Here is a 1,301-nt window from a genome sequence, read left to right as displayed (position 1 = left end):
TGTGGTTGTTGTCAGAGCAGCTGTGGTTGTAGTTGGAGTCACTGTGGTTGTTGTTGGAGCTGCTGTGGTTGTTGTTGGAGCTGCTGTGGTTGTTGTTGGTTGAGCTGTTGGTGTTGGTGGTGCAGCTGTGATTGTTGTAGATACTGTGGTTGTTGGAGCAGCTGTGGTTGTTGAATCCGATGTAGTTGTTGGTACAGCTGTGGATGTTGTTGCCGCAGCGGTGGTTCTTGTTGGAGCAGCTGTGGTTGCTGTTGGAGCTGCTGTGGTTGTTGTTTGTGCAGCTGTTGTTGGTGGTGCAGCTGTGGTTGTTGTTAGTGCAGTCGTAGTTGTAATTGCAGCAGCTGTGTTTGTGGTGGGAGCCTCTGTGGTTGTTGTTGTAGACACTGTGGTTGCTGGCGACACTGTGCTTGTTGATGGAGGACCTGTAGTTGTTGATGGAGCCGCTGTGGATGTTGTCAGAGCAGCTGTGGTTGTTGTTGGTGCAGTAGTGGTTGTTGTTGGTTGAGCTGGTGTTGGTGGTGGTGCAGCTGTGGTTGTTGTTGTAGCCACTGTGGTGGTTGTACCACCTGTGGTTGTAGTTGGAGCCACTGTGTTTGTTGTTGGATATCCCGTGGTTGTAGGAACAACCGTTGTTGTTGTCGATGCAGCTGTGGTTGTTGTTGGTGCAACTGTGGTCATTGTTGGAGTTGCTGTGGTTGTTGTTGGTGCAACTATTGTTGTTGTTGGGGTCGCTGTGGTTGTAGTTGGAGCCACTGTGGTTATTGATGGAGCACCTGTGGTTGTTGATGGTTGAGCTGTTGGTGTTGGTGGTGCAGCTGTGATTGTTGTAGATACTGTGGTTGTTGGAGCAGCTGTGGTTGTTGAATCCGATGTAGTTGTTGGTACAGCTGTGGATGTTGTTGCCGCAGCTGTGGTTCTTGTTGGAGCAGCTGTGGTTGCTGTTGGAGCTGCTGTGGTTGTTGTTGGTGCAGCTGTGGTTGTTGATGGACCACCTGTGGTTGTTGTTGTTGTTGTAGCTGCTGTGGTTGTAGTTGGAGCCACTGTGGTTGTTGTTGGAGCTGCTGTGGTTGATGTTGGAGACATGGTGGTTGTTGGAGCAGCTGTGGTGGTTGGAGTCGCTGTAGTTGCTGGAGCCGCTGTGGTTGTTGATGGACCTCCTGTGGTAGTTATTGTAGCTGCTGTGGTTGTAGTTGGTGCAGCTGTTGTTGTTGGTGGTGCAGCTGTCGTTGTTGTTAGTGCAGTCGTGGTTGTAGTTGCAGCAGCTGTGTTTATGGTTAGAGCCTCTCTGTTTGTTGTTGGAG

The 1,301-nt window shown here is 50.4% G+C and overlaps 1 protein-coding gene across 1 annotated transcript in view; it reads right to left on the bottom strand.

The window, feature by feature from the left end:
• Nucleotides 1–1,220, bottom strand: part of LOC103132147 (mucin-5AC-like) — a gene marked incomplete at its 5' end in the record, with an annotated part of 5,306 nt that extends 4,086 nt beyond the window's left edge. Inside the window, 3 exons of the mRNA XM_016667175.1 lie at nt 383–668; nt 774–916; nt 1,082–1,220. Coding sequence (XP_016522661.1) covers nt 383–668; nt 774–916; nt 1,082–1,220 — 568 coding nt within the window. The remainder of the gene's footprint in view (nt 1–382; nt 669–773; nt 917–1,081) is intronic.
• Between the last annotated feature and the right edge of the window lie 81 nt (nt 1,221–1,301).

The sequence above is a fragment of the Poecilia formosa genome, unplaced genomic scaffold, assembly GCF_000485575.1.
Source record: "Poecilia formosa unplaced genomic scaffold, Poecilia_formosa-5.1.2 Scaffold935, whole genome shotgun sequence".
Classification (NCBI taxonomy): Eukaryota; Metazoa; Chordata; class Actinopteri; order Cyprinodontiformes; family Poeciliidae; genus Poecilia; species Poecilia formosa.
This window is presented reverse-complemented; position numbering and strand designations above follow the sequence as displayed.